We start from the raw sequence: 13,922 nt of genomic DNA on the forward strand, positions 1-13,922 counted from the left end.
CAAAGATGGCAGAGGAGGATAATTTTAGCAACAGCATTTTCTAGGCTATCCTTAGGAGACAAAAACAAAACAGGATATGTATGTTAAGGGAGAAAAAAAAAAAAAAAAAAAAATATATATATATATATATATATATGTATATACATCCACTACTGTAAGTGAGAATTGATACAGTATGCGCCTGAGGAATAAAAAGTAATAAGAAGAAAGGAAGATAACAGTCTAGATTCAAGCTGGTCATGCTATGCACTTAAGCCACAAAGTGAGACATCTAAGAGCCTCCTCAGTTCTTTAGTCCCTGAAGAGAAACAAGCACCTCCAACAGGAAAGTCAGAACCTGGCTGGGCTGAACCATGCTCTGGAGGGAACTCTTCCCCTCCACTCACTTTAGAGGGAGCACTTGTCTACTGGAGCTAATATTCAGACAGTTGTTTTTCATTGGGGCTACCCTGAAAAGGTTTGATGTGAGGTTGTGAAGCTTGTATCTGATAATAAACCTCATTGCTAGCTCAATAGATTGCTTTCTCAACACCATTTCATGACAAGTTAATAAATAAAATTCAGGACTTACTTATTAGTGGGCAAAATCCATACAGTTTATCAGCATCAAAGTCTTCAGTTGTTGCACACCAGAGCCAGCCATCTGACCTACCAGCATCTGTGCACTCATTGTATTGTTTGCCTTCATACTGGAAAGGGAACACACAAGGCTGTCCATTGGCATTTCCTCTTAATGTAAAGGTTTCTATGGGGAAGAAAGAGTTAAGAGAACGTATGAAAATGATCATAAACTCATAAATCTGATTTCCTAGCAATAGACCTATCAGTCTCTCTGCCTATCTAAACTGAGGGATCATACCATCCTTTTTATTAATTTAATTTAGCTAGAGATTTTAAATAAAATGTTGCATTAGTCTGCTTTGGGTTTTAAATGGTGTTTTTAGAGTTTGATATACACCTTGTAGGAAAGTCTAATTCCGCCCTGTGATGATAAGTTGTGGCTCTTGAAGACAGAAAAGCCTCAAGTATATCTCAGATAATAAAGGAGTTCATTGCATGGTAGTATTCTGTGTAGCTCAGTTGGTCAGGTTGTGACAGACATAACTAAGCAGTAAAAAGTTTAATTTTCAACTGCACATTTCCGTATTTGTAGAGTTACTGCACATTCACCCTCAACTCAGATTCTTTAAGGGTAGCAATGCTTCATATTTTTAAATTATCACAGTATTGCAGAAGAGTTATTTTATCCTGAAATTTCCAACACTTGCTCCCAATCTCACATTCATGCAAACACAGCCATCCACTTTTTTTTTTTTTCTACATACATTATTGTCTTACTATTTCTTTCTCTGTGGCTATACCCAGTGACTCACATATGCCTTTAGACTAGAACTACTCTTCTAATTCGGTCAGACTGGAGGGGAGGAGCCAATTCTTTCTGCTCTTACCTCACTTCTTGAAGTAGAAGAGAAACTTCTACAGCTAACATGAACATATGGCTCTAAATACCTGTGACTGATTACTGCAACATGGAGATTATGGGAGGGTAAATGGAGAGAGCTTTCCCCATCTCCCAACACCCTCCTGTTCACTCCTATCTCTTTTAGTATTTTCACAGAAACACCAGTTTAAATACCTGCTTTCCCCTCAACATTTCCAAATATCCCTCCTTTAATTCTCTGAATCCAGAGCCACCAGTACAGTACCTAACATACTCTTTATATCCTGTATTAAATCTGATAACAAATAAAAATAATCAACACTGTAAAGCTGACCAAGGAAAAGAATTTTCATATCTAGTTTAACACAAAACCAGCAGGAGACTTACCCAGTGACTGTAATGTACCATGCATGAGGGAAAGAAAAAACAGGAACTGGGTGAGAGTCATTGCAAATTTTGTTTTCCTTTCAATCTTCTTCCAAAAGTAGTGTATAAAATCCTTTTGAGTGAGGCTAATGCAAGTCCTTCTCTCTGTCAAAGGGCTGATGTACTCTGAATAAGGAAATATCCTGTCACATGGCATTTTGAAATAACTGAAGTGCACATAGCAAACATTGCTCTCTTTGAGGAGCAAGTTGCTTCCAAAACTAGTTTCCATCCTTGTTACTAGAGATGATAAACAGAAGGGAGACGTTTGTCCCTTCTGTGACTTTGCAAATATTAAAAATGGGTCAGATGCTGAGGTGCTACAAGAGCCAAATCTGTAAAAAAAGCAGCTTGTGATGAAAAGTGTTGATAAGAAACCTGCAGCAAAATATCAAGGACTAAAAACCTAACTTTTGCTTTTACTCTTACACCTTAGAAGAAGAGGGAGACAAGACCCCAGAGGTTCAGTACATCACCATAGTGTCACAGTAAAAGTCTAGAAGACAGCATAGTTTACAGAATCTGCAGTATTCAGTGCATTGTGCATTATTGCTCATTTTGAGGGCTAAAATTATGGAGGTTTTGTTTGTTTGCTTTCAGCACTATTACACTCCTTCCTTTGATCACAGTTTGATCATAGTTGAGGCTGGGCTGTTTAAAACTACTGGTTGAAGATCTGAAAGAAGTGAATATGTTCAATGCCACAGGCTAGTGATAAGTTTCCCTGCATCAGGAAGAAAACTAAGGCCTGCAGTACTTCTGTCAAGCAAAATTATATATTTGTTTATCTAAGAAATTCCCAACAAGGGAGAAATCTTGTTCTAGAACTAAACTAAAGTAAGCTAAAATCAAAAAGGTCCTTTTAATCTGTGCCCAAAGCGCTCACCCGAAGACTTATGTTGGCCTGGCAATTCTTGTACAACTATGCTGACAAAGTTCTGTTGGCAAATGTTCACATGCAGACAAATCCTGCTGTTCCTTCTGTTTATTTGTATCAGTGAAACTGCATGAATGCTTTAAGGGTTCAGCTCCCCAACGCTGCAGAACGACTGGGAAAGCTCAGTGCAGATACTGAGACAGGCTAAAAGTTAACAGAGGAACTGATGCTGGTTACCAGTGCCTCAGGGAGTGTTCTGCGTGCCACATTATGCTTGTGCCAGAGGCTGATGTAGCAGTGTGCTAAACTCTCAATTTTATTTATGCTAAGAAAACTGGGTTCCAGTGCCTAGAAAGGAAAACTTATTCCTTTTTATTATTATTGCTTTTAAATTTCTTGATTGTTCTCCATAGCCTAGAGAAGGCAAGTTGTGTGTAAAATGGTAAGTGCTATGGCTAAGTACTCCCCACAAAGTGGTTAGTGATTAATTGGTATTTGCAGCTCACCTAAATTTTATTTTGTACTGATTTCTGCTGTTTAATGACTTAAAGTTTATCTTCTTGTAGATTCCTCATATAATCTGCTGCATTCCTCAATTTTCAGTTCCTTTTTCTTGCATTTAAAAATTGCAAGTTGGTATTTACTCAAGCTGACTGGTGTTTACTCAAGCTGAATTCAAAGATATGGGGAGAGAAGCCCTCCTTTTATTAAAAAGTGATTGCTCAGATGGGAGCACCTCCCTTCCCTTTCCTTCAAATGGCCCCCAAGGTGCTTGGGAGCAACCGTATTGGTACTCAGCATCTTGGCTGTGGCTTCTTGCTGCATCCATATGACTAACAAATAGTCCTAGTGATGGTCCCAGTGCTTTGCCTGTTGGTAACATTCAGCAGCATGCAGCTGAAGTGATATTCTAAGTGTTGCCAAGTGTTTTTATACTCTAGTTTATTTTTGTTTCCTGTTTAATATTGTGACACTTCTGAGAGACTGCCTTTGGCAATCAGTACCTAACACGATCAGCATAGACGAATGTTGGCTCTATTGAGCTAAATTGAGCACAGCCATCACATATGCACGAGAGGCTGCAAGGCAAGGCCAGGCCCGGCCCATGGGAAAGGAAAGTACTGGGAAACTGGGCATTGTAAACGTGGGAGAGGAGACACCAACATCCAGAGAAGCAGTGCTGTATGTCACTAAGGATCTACCAGCACCGTGTAAAGCTGCGAGGACTCTTTGAAAATTATACTAATAAAAATTGTATTTTTTTTCTACAACAGTAACAGTCAGTAGGAATGCAATGTTAAACCCTTTGGAAAAGTCAAAATATTTTAATTCACATTATTGAATGTATTACTGTTAACAATCATATCAGCAGACAGCAAAAATAAATAAAATAATAATAATTAAAAAAAAAAAAAAAAGAAGTCTACTTCTGAGCTTGAGAGAAAGAGAAAGATAGAGAGGTATGGGGTATGGAATGTTTTCCATTGGAGAAAATGAAATTGGCAAAGTTTTATATGCCAAAGTTATCTGAAACAAGTATACGAAGCCCCAAGCCCCATTTTTATGCTAAAGAGGATACAGCTGTAAGGAACAATAAAACAAGTGGACAGCTGGAGTAAAGTTTATCAGACAAAAGGATTTCTTGATTTCAACACAGTTGGGCTCTTCTTATTTTTTGAGTTCTTTGCACATTCAAAAAGTAATAGAAATACGGTTCTAAATAATAATCATATTTGATAGAACTTTTTATTCTCAGCAGTTCACTTTTATTTTTTTTTTTCAGTATGTTAGTTTCTTCTTGACAATTTATTCACACTGGTGTTTTTGCTAAGATGCTTAGGAGTAACATCTTGACTTTTACAAAAGTACAACATAAATCTGTAATTCTTATTTTGTAATGATACATGATAAAAAAATCTGCTATCACAAAAAGAGACAGAGGGCTTGATTTAAAATCACAGGTGTCTTCACTGAAGAGTTTCAACAGATATATATAGTTTCAGCATGTAACTTGCTCCTATAAATTAGTAGGTGCCACAGAACCCATTCTCACCAATTCCTTAATGACTAAACCCACAATTTTAGAAGTGTTTCATTGGCTGTATCTCTTGATAGTTGTTTTTGCCTTTTTTCTCTTGTAGAAGTAGATTGCCATGCCAGCTCCAAGAAGAGTGAGAATAGCCAAGACAAGGAGAAGCCAAATAGAGAGATGAACAGGTGGATGAGTCTCTTCATTCCTTTCCTTGTCTGAAATGAATGCATATTACTGTGAGACACCCTATTATTATTATTATTATTATTATTATTATTATTATTATTGTTATTGTTTACTATTATTATTATTAAATGTACAACATGAAAAGCAAGGAGCTCTTCTCTCCTGTCTGAACTTGGAGTCAGTTCAGAGTATGTCTGAGCCCTGAGTTGTTACTGATCAGTAGCCTGATCACTTTTGCTAACACTAATGTGGTCTCAGTGGATCTGGACTATGGTGATACACGGAAGTATCATTTTTACAGCATCTTCCAGTGCCTTAATGAGGGAATGGGGGAAAAACTCAAGACCTTTGTTCCATAAAGAGCAGATCTTGAGAGCCACAATTTTAACAGTCATGATTTAGGTCATGCTTTAGGTCACACTTTATATATGGCTAAGGGGTGCTAATTATTTGGAAGTCAATTTTACAATATTTTTCTGTCCGATTATTTACAATAATACCTATGGAATCAATTTGCATATACACCTATATAGGTTTTTACAGCCAAGTTAAAGCTCTCTGTTCTCAATGTTAGTCACTAGTTGGATCACTGCTGAGCTTGTCAGCTCAGGGTTAGCCCTGTGGCAATCCAGTCACCCAAGAACTCATGTGTATGTGGGATTATCCTGAGAGATTTATAACCATGAATCTCAGTAACTGTCAGCAAAGCTTGTTCTCTAAAAAGAGATGATTGAGAAAAACTCATTTTAAGGTTTTTGTTTGTTTGTTTTCCTATTTAAGTTTTCTCTAATTTTCTTATGAAAGCTCTTACCTTTCTCATATAGAGGACTTCCACTTGGCTCAACTTCAATGAATATCAGAGAGAAACAATATAACACTTCATTAGAATTCATAAGTTTGACTGTTTCACTAAAATTGTACAGGAACAACAACAACAAAAAAAAACTGAAGTATCACCATTGTGTTAATGTCATATATGTCTATTATAAAAGGCATCATAATTTAAGCAAAAAATAAGTTGCTAAGGTTTTACCTTCCTATGTAACATTAGTAAATTCATTAAAATCTTTGTTTTAATATTTAATAACACTTAAATATTGACTTTTTTTCTATGTTCATTCAAAAATCATTTCATATTTTTCTTCTAATATTAGTTTTAATTTACTAAGAACATGATGTACAACACTGGGGATTAATTTCACATAGTATATTCTAGGAAGCTCCTCATGTTCGGTAGGATGCCACTGTTACAATGAAGTCTGAGATTCTTAAATATCTTCCCTAGAAAATGCCCTGTGAACCAAGTCTTTAATCATCCAATGTGGCTATACAAAAGAGAGGAACAGAGAGAAATAAAATAACTAAAAAATCTTTTGTTGTTATTGTTGTTGTTTAAGAAAGAGGTGTAAAAATATACTAAATTTAGAAAAGAGGAAAAATAAAACATACCAGATGTTCTTAGTCAGCAAGAAAAATTACGCTGAAAGAAGACTTCCTAAATTATCAAGAAAGTGTTTCTCCTCAGGGTTCCTTTGCATTACAGTTTGGACAAGTTCACTACTGAGGGACAAGTTATTAAAGCAAAATGTAAAAGAAAACAACAACAACAAAAAAGCAGAGTTGAACTTAAAATAAATGGATACAAAGGAACAGTAACTCCCTACTTAGGCAGGGAATAGCTATACATGTATATTAGAATATCTTATGATTCCATGGATAAGATTTTAGTGCTTTCTAACTGTTTTAATTAGATAAAATATGTGGTTAGCTTTTATTTGCTGATAATATTTATTTTATATTTTTTCACAGAAACTAAGACGTTAACTGCTGGTATTAATTCTTTTGGTTATTTGCATACAGTCCCAACATAACTATAACAAGAAATATATTTCAAACCTCAGAAAGGAATAGCTGAATTATAATTCGTAAATTCTTAGTAAAATCTTAATGGCAGTAAACTCATTTACTGCCAAGGACAGGGTTATTTAAAGATGAAAATTAAAAGTGCATTGAGGATAACTGCTTCATGGTTGTATTTTTAATCTCTCTCTCTCTCTCTTTTCTTTCATTTTTTTTTTTTTTTATTAAGCATTCTGCACGATTCACTATCGACTGGCACAAGACTCCCCACTGTATTACATGCCAGGCCTAGGACAGAACAAAAAGCAAAATTTGTAAAATTAAACCTGGTCTCACAGGTACTATAAAAGAAAGTACACAGTTTTAAAGACAGCAACAACCATTTTTAGGTAAGATTGATTTTAGCACCTAAATTAAAAGGGCATGATAGTGCTTTCTTTAAGACAATTGTATTTTTGTATCTCCACTTGGGAATACAAGAGGAAAAAAAAAAAAAAAAAAAAAAAAAAAAAAAGAGAGAAAGAAAAGACAATTTGCTTTTTTTTAAATTTTATTTTTTTCACCTTCAAAACTTTGGTCTGGCATATCAACTATTGGCCCAAATTTTCCAGAAATACTGATTTGACAGGTTCTGTAGTGACTTTCTTGAAATCTTCTTTTTAACAGGAAAGTTTGCTTGATATTGCAACACAACCAGCTGTTATTTTTGTATTCCTGAGGCATTTTGAGGTTGTTGAATCAGGTCCAATGTTACTCTGGTTTTTGATGTTGGGCAGTAATGTAATTACTGTACAACAAGCTTGAAAAAGAAGCTTGAATATTCAGACAAAATCTTCCTTGCAAGATTATAACAATTATGACAATACTTAGTTCCTGGAAAAGTTATAAGTTTGGACAAGTGTTTGACAGATGCCATACTAATGTCTGTGTTAGGTATTCAAAAGTCTTCTAAAAGTCTCATTCTCAATCTAGAGTGTATACAGCAAGTTACCATATTCCCATGTGAGAGCAGACATTACTGCAAACACAGGCAAATACAAATATCTGAAAAAGTGGGATATGCCAAACCAAACCATCAGAAATTATTTACAGACTTGTTGTAGAGGAGTACAATTGCTACTAGTAGACAGATCTGCTCTATTCCCAAAGATTTACCTTTGTTTTTTTTGCAGATAAATCCCTTTTCAGAAGAGCAATCAGTGTTGGCCCAGTAACCAAATGGTGCAGTCACTTCCACACAATTGTGCTCCACACTGGTCTCTTTCTCCTCCCAGTTAACAAAGTCCACTGCAGAATTGTCTAGCCACAACCACTGGTCTAAAGAGCAACATATAGAGCAATAAATTTTTGAAAAACTTCCATGAGATATATAACTTCTCAGCAAATTACTTGAAAAAATTAGTGAATCCATTTTTTCATTAGAAGACCACATCATTTTTCTTGCTAGAAGATTCTTGAAGTAAGGTGGCTCAGGAAATGCTACACCAAAACAGTAGAAAATTATTATAGGTATAATAGTATTTCATTAATTGGCACCCAAAATAGCTATACATAGAATGAGAAATTCCAGAGTACAACAGCCTTCATTAAAGTTGCAACTGAAAAACTTTTTTAAACATTTGAGTTCTGGAAATTGCTAAAGTTGTCCATATTACAAAAATAGTGCCACAGCATGGAATATTAGAAATGAGACTCTGCTAGAATTTGAGTGCCATTCATTGTGATTTTTTTCACATTTGTGAAAAAAGACCTTATAAAAAGGCAGTGGATTATTGTAGGAGAGATAATTCATTAATTATTTTCACAGCTAATTCATTTAATAAAATACTACTTAATGGCAAAATAAGTCTTTTGATTGTATGCTGCATGCTTCTGTATGCTTCTTCTAGAAATCTGCTTTAAATTTACTATGTAATTATCTTCCAGATAGAATTGGCTGCAGGATATTTTTTGTTATTGGTCAGGTTATCCATACCTGCAATATCACTTAACTAAATGGAGTAATCTCTTCATTCAGTTTCATCTGGCTATCAATAAATCTCCAGAAACACCATAAATCTTTACCTTATGCCCTGAACAGTTCATATATATTGAAGAAGAGCTGTGACATATGCATATGGAGCACCCTGCATTAGAGTGATACTGACTAGATGAGCAATTTTCCAGCACTGCCTTCTTGTAGGAAATTATGAACAGACAGGCTCTGTTTGGTGCTTTTCCACAGTCATGCTGTAAATTGTTGGATCCAGGATCTATTCTTCACTCAGAGGGTCATGAGGCACAGGGACAAGTTGCCCAGAGAGGCTGTGGATGCCCCACCCTTGGAGGTGTTCAAGGCCAGGTTAGATGAGGGCCTGAGCAACCTGATCTAGTGGGTGCCTATGGCAGGGGGTTGGAACTGGGTGATCCTTGAAGTCCTTTCCAACCCAAGCCATTCTATGACTCTGTGATCTATGTAGATTGACAGTTGACCAGCTTCTGGCCACCACTAGAAACAGATTGTAGATCAACACAATGCACATAACATATTTCTAGAGAGAAGGAGAGGTAAAGGGGTGGGGAGAAATTTGTATAGCTATTTATACAGATGGTGACCAAATTTATAAGAGAACATTTGAATCATCCAAGTTTTGATAGCTATTGCACTTTTTTTTTTATTTTTCTCACTTACGAAGAAGCCGGGTCCTTTCCAAAGACACGTCAAGTCACCATGTCAAGCAACACTGTTTTTAGAGGAAAGTATACTCAAACAGTTACAATGCCAGTAGGGTCTCACCTTTCTTTGTGGAGACAGTAACAAGTCACAATGATTGTCGTGACCATTTTGCACTTTTTGACTATTGGGTTGATTTTAACTCACATCCTGGGTCTGAGCTTTTTCTAGCATTTCCAGGGTGGTAGTGAGCAACATGATCTGGAAGTCATCCAGATAATTCAGCCTAATTAATTACAATATGTAAGGAATGGTCCACCAATTCATGTCAATAGAGGGTTTGAAGGGTAAAGCTTGAGTCTCTGACATCCGGAGATAAGAGAACAAAGGGGTTTCAGAATAACTGCTAACTATTGTAACTATTGCATGGGACGCTGTGCAAATCTCTGATATCCAAGTCTCTGATAGCCAAGAGATTAAGGAGAAAGGGGAAGCTGAAGGATGACTGACGTACGAAGCCTGGAAGGAAGACTACAAGCCTTCAGCACAAACAAACCCCAGTGGGACCACTGGAGACTGATACACATGCGCCAGTGGGAGGGTTCGGATTCTGGGAACTAATTATAATAAACCTGCCTTTTCTAGAAGTAGTAATGAATATGTATTAGCCTAGGAGCATAAAAAACAGCCGCCTGATGTAACGGGCGTGCGTGTTGGAGGAGCCCAGACTCCCCATGCACCCAGCGCTGTTTACTTGCCTTTTATTGACTTGCCCCATGAATAAACCTTATGAAGCTAAATTGACTTGGAATTTATAACACAATATATACATTGTTTTCACAATGGGAAGGCTGAGGTCAAAAACCCAGAAGAGACATCCTGAGTAAGGCACAACTCAACAAATCTGCTAACTAAAATTTGAAGATTGTGTCAGAGAGGCAGGAAGTTTCTTTTCTTCATGGACATTCAGGGAGGTTACTTCCTCCCAAAGCATTCAGTGATGTTCACCGGGAGGCAGAAGCATCATCATATTGTTCACTTCATTTCATTAGTGTAAATTATCTGCCAGCTCAAGTAGTAGGATAAACTTTTTGTACCAAATAAGGACCATCCTATTGTCATGAATTATATCTTTCTATTTATTGACGTTAAGCATTAAAAAAGTAAAATTAGATGCTACATTTTTTTTGTAAAAGTTATCCTCATTTTTTTAATGTTAGAAAAGCATTTTTAAATTAAACATTGAAAATAAGACATTACCATCCACATTTCTGTAAAGTCCTATCCAGAAGCCTCCTACTTTGTTTACAACTGGTTGTATCATATGGATCAGAAAGTCAGATTCATCCATGTTTTCTACTGAAACCAAGGTAGCACCTGAAAGGCATTAACAAGCAAACAACCATAACCTATATGAGCAACTACTAAACTGACCTCCTCTTTTAAGTCTGTAAAAATGGAAACTTTCAAAAGCTTTATGCGTGCTGGCTTCACTCATTTCATCTCCAAAAGTTGGACTCAACAATCCTTCTGGGTCCTTTCCAGCTCAGGAAAGTCTGAGATTTTATGATTCTTGTGGAGGACAGAGCCCTGCAAGTGCTTGGTGGCCATGGTTCCCCACCGCTTCACTCAGGATGAAGCCCCAGAGGCCAGAGACTGACAGGGAGCTGCTGTGCCCCATCTAAATCTGCAGATTTAGGTAAATAAAGTATTTAAATGATCTTTTTAAAACAATCTTTTTACATTTTTGTGTGTTTTGTATAAATTTCTACAAATCTTGTCACTTGATAGAGAAGCCTCTCACCGAACCGAGTGCACTCAAGGGAAGCCAGGGCCCAGCTTGTCACAATTGATGCTTCGATGTAGTAGCAATGGCCATGGTAAGGGATCCAAGCTTGCAGACCAGCTGATTCGGGGCAGTCTCCAGGCAGCTGAGCAGGGTCAGTAGGAGCTACAACTAAAGATGACATATGGGCTGAAATTTGTATTGTATTATGAGCAACCCACCAAGCGGGACATGTGCATAAGTAGGGTGGGATTTCTCCCACTAAGCATTAACTTCCTAGACGTCTGCTCCTGACTATTCCTTCAGGCCCCCAGCCCAGACACTGGGGAAAGCTAGGCCGTCAGCAGTGCAAAACATCTTACTTCTCCAATCACATTTCTCAGGACAAGGAAGCAAAACACATCCTGCAATACCTAAGTGGCTTGTAGTACTGTGAGGAAAAGAAACCCTGAGAAATGATGACACCCATCCCAAATTTTTATTTTCACATCACAGCAGGCTCTCATAGTCTAATGACTACTGCAGTCCCACATCATACAGCTGCCTGCTGTCTGTGTGTGGTCACTATAGGAAGGTGCCATTAGTGGAACATACTTTCACCAAATCCGTGCAACTCCTGTTCACTTCTGTTGGTCTGCAGGTCTTGAACTGCATACAATGACCAAACTTACAGCTAGAAAATTTAACTTGGAAGCTCCCTTGAATCTCAAATATGGAACAGTCTATATCATGCAACCTTAAAACCCCAAGGAGAGAAAACAACACACTTCTACAAAATCATACAATTTGTGAGTACATTCATTTGCTTACCATCTGATATCTTACAAACTGAGAAGTAGCTTTCATTGCAGGATGCTGTTCTCCAGGTACCATCAAGGTCTAGATAGACACAAGCATTTTTCTCCTTTGGCTCCCCTGCTGCCCACTTAGTGAATTTGGTTTTCCAGTTATCAATCCATTTATAATAGCTCCCAGTCTGAAAACAGTTAAGTTTTGGTAATTTTCGTAAGTTTTGGTAACATTGTGTTTTGGTTTGGTTCATTTTTTCCACATAAAAATTTCTGACACATGACATTCCATGTTTATTGGAGTTTTCCAAGGAAAAAAAAGGTGTGGGGGGGAAGTCCTTTAAAGCCCTTTGTTGCCCGTTTTTTTTAAAACACTGTTCACTGTACTAAGCAATGTCACTGAATGCTGTAGTTATAAGTTACATGCAGTATACATATGAATAGTGTTCAACAGTGCATTACTTTTTGGAAGGTTTTTTGGAAGTAACACAAACTTCTAAAACACAACAAGAAAATCAGATAAGTTCATCTTAAGTCATGTATCAAATCTCATCCCAAGAGAAGCAATTAAAAATAACTCACCCCCTCTAATCTGTTTTGTTTAAATTTAGTCTGTGAGCAATTTGATGAGTAAAGATTATTTGACAGTAAACAGTCAAAATCAGACATAAAATCATTACACACACAGTGAAACCATTAGCATGATGATTGTTTCAGCACTTTTACAAACTGGGCACACAGCAGGACTATAAGAAGCAGGAGAGCTCACCAAGCACCTGAACTTCCCATCTGTCCAGCACTTACCATGTTGCTGTTAAGACCAATCCATACCGGCTTTCCATATTTCAACATCTGAATCCACAGGAAGGAATGGATGTAGGCGTCTGAAATGCTGGCAAGCTCTGCATGTTTATCTTGACAGTTTTTTCTAGCCTCTTCCCATTGCATTTCAGATGGGATGATTAAATAGCTACTGTCACCATAACGGACAAAGTCAGATGATGGATTTGTTGCTGGTACTTCAAACTGTGTGGTAACTACGGAGAGAAAACTGAACGCATGAATTTAAAACATACCATGGCTATCTAGCATACAAGAAATTAAAAGAAAAGAAAAAAGTTGCAAAATAGCAAAAGGCCAAAATATTCATTTAAGCTCATGAGCAATTTGTAAATGAAAAACAAACAAAAAAAAATTTAAAACCAAATTTGTTAATGTAAAAAGCAGATTAAAATCCCATGAAGTAGGCAGTATATTTGCTAGGTGCCTGACTCATAAATTAGATATTTGGCGTCCTACACTTCTATATATTTTGACTAAATCTGGATATCTGAGTAACTGGTACAGAGGTTTTAGGGCTAGTATTTAAAGGCATTTACTGGTGTTCTCTATTATCACAACTTGAGACTTTGATATTTGATGTTAATTGACCACCACTCTGTTCACCCTAAGTCATTAGCCTGTCCATAAGGTGAATGCTGTCTGAACATTTGAGCCAAGCAGGGTCTATTTCTACCATGTGAATCAGTGATGTGTAAAGAACAGTTGTATGTGGGATTATATGAGATAAAAATGCCTCTCTAAAGCTCTTAAAAAACTTACTTGCTGTGTAGTGAGATGCGTTTCTCACAGACTACATTGAGAGTGAACAAGCTGCAGAAGCTAATTGAAATGAGGCAGCTAGTTTTTACTAATGATGTGGTAAAGGTGAGGTAAAACTGTTTTTTTACCCATACTTTGGCTCCTCTATTCCTATTGCATAGCTGGGCTGACACAATTTGCATGATTACAAATCTATAGCAGGAGAATAAACATTCATTATTTGCTTTGGTGTAAAATGTTTTTCAACAATTAAGACACGGCCAAGAGGCTG

General features: G+C 36.9%; 2 protein-coding genes across 5 annotated transcripts in view; both read right to left on the minus strand.

Annotated features, from left to right (window-relative positions):
- Positions 1–1,957, minus strand: part of LOC309875291 (macrophage mannose receptor 1-like) — a 35,424-nt gene extending 33,467 nt beyond the window's left edge. The window contains exons 1-2 of the mRNA XM_082754552.1: positions 1,829–1,957; positions 572–745 (exon numbers count right to left, since the gene is read on the minus strand). Of these exons, the coding sequence (XP_082610678.1) occupies positions 572–745; positions 1,829–1,889 (235 nt within the window). The 5' untranslated portion in view covers positions 1,890–1,957. The remainder of the gene's footprint in view (positions 1–571; positions 746–1,828) is intronic.
- A 2,147-nt stretch (positions 1,958–4,104) lies between these two features.
- The window catches only part of LOC309875290 (macrophage mannose receptor 1-like), a 37,790-nt gene continuing 27,972 nt past the window's right edge, over positions 4,105–13,922 (minus strand). The window contains exons 24-30 of one of the 4 annotated variants that reach the window (XM_082754548.1): positions 12,854–13,086; positions 12,072–12,237; positions 11,280–11,432; positions 10,736–10,852; positions 7,978–8,139; positions 5,774–5,806; positions 4,105–4,991 (exon numbers count right to left, since the gene is read on the minus strand). In XM_082754548.1, coding sequence (XP_082610674.1) covers positions 4,837–4,991; positions 5,774–5,806; positions 7,978–8,139; positions 10,736–10,852; positions 11,280–11,432; positions 12,072–12,237; positions 12,854–13,086 — 1,019 coding nt within the window. In that variant the 3' untranslated portion in view covers positions 4,105–4,836. Of the gene's footprint in view, positions 4,992–5,773; positions 5,872–6,373; positions 6,523–7,977; positions 8,140–10,735; positions 10,853–11,093; positions 11,163–11,279; positions 11,433–12,071; positions 12,238–12,853; positions 13,087–13,922 lie in introns of those variants that run through there. The other 3 variants (XM_082754550.1, XM_082754549.1, XM_082754551.1) reach the window with 3 other exon arrangements.

This window comes from Aythya marila (assembly GCF_965140915.1).
Source record: "Aythya marila genome assembly, chromosome: 2".
NCBI classification, from domain to species: Eukaryota; Metazoa; Chordata; class Aves; order Anseriformes; family Anatidae; genus Aythya; species Aythya marila.